Here is a 796-nt window from a genome sequence, read left to right as displayed (position 1 = left end):
GTGGCACAACGGCAGCCCCATAGCAATGGGGCAGAGGTTCATGGCGGGGGGGCGTGCAGGCGGGCGAGCTGCTGGGGGGTGGCGATGGCCCTGAGGGCTCCATTCTCCCGTTCCAGCACCGCGCGCCGCTCGCTCAGCTCCTTGATCTGCTCCCGCAGAAGCTCCACCTCCTCACGCACAGCCAGCAGCAGGTGGCTCTTCACCAGGTCCTGGAAGGGGAAAGGAGCAGGGGGTGGTGGTGAACAACACTCAGGTCCCCTCTGTGCCCTCCAGACCCCCTCTGGGCCCCCCTTCAGCTCCAGGTCATGGCACTCACCATGGCCTGCTCGATCTTGTTGTCAATGGCACTGACGCCGCTGCTGGAGCTGTGGGGTGACAGAACAGAGGTGTTATGGGGCATGAACCCCCCCCTCCCCCACCACAGCCCCGGTGATTCTGTAGGCCCTACAATAACACAGCAGGGGCTGGGGGGGTGTTGCAACTTCCGCCCACCTCCCGCCCTCATTTCCTTCCGCTTGGGGCCCTGGGGATGGGGAAACATCCGCAAAGAGGAAGCCTCGGCCCCAAACACGTGGGGGAGCCCCCAAAGACGTGGGGGGGCCCGGAAGTCCCGCCCCCCAAACACCTGGAGCCGGAAGTTCCGGCTCCACATACCTGAGACAGCCCCGCCGCCAAACGCGTGGCCCAACCACAAACACCTGGGAACCGGAAGTCCCGCCCCTAGACCCCTGGGAAGAGGAAGTCCCACCCTGAAGGCAGGGAAGCCGGAAGTCCGTCCCTAGAATACACGGCCCGC

At 65.5% G+C, this 796-nt stretch overlaps 1 protein-coding gene across 1 annotated transcript; it reads right to left on the bottom strand.

Moving 5' to 3' along the window:
- Positions 1-6: 6 nt before the first annotated feature.
- Positions 7-791, bottom strand: LOC104916182 (TSC22 domain family protein 1-like; the record flags this gene model as incomplete). Its single annotated transcript, XM_010727177.2, has 3 exons — positions 7-209; positions 317-365; positions 655-791. Coding segments are annotated over 3 exons (357 nt in total), but the record flags the coding sequence as incomplete, so codon positions are not given.
- Positions 792-796: the final 5 nt, after the last annotated feature.

The sequence above is a fragment of the Meleagris gallopavo genome, unplaced genomic scaffold, assembly GCF_000146605.3.
Source record: "Meleagris gallopavo isolate NT-WF06-2002-E0010 breed Aviagen turkey brand Nicholas breeding stock unplaced genomic scaffold, Turkey_5.1 ChrUn_random_7180001874209, whole genome shotgun sequence".
In the NCBI taxonomy this organism is placed as follows: Eukaryota; Metazoa; Chordata; class Aves; order Galliformes; family Phasianidae; genus Meleagris; species Meleagris gallopavo.
Note: the sequence above shows the minus strand (reverse complement) of the source record. Positions and strands in the feature narration are given on the sequence as shown.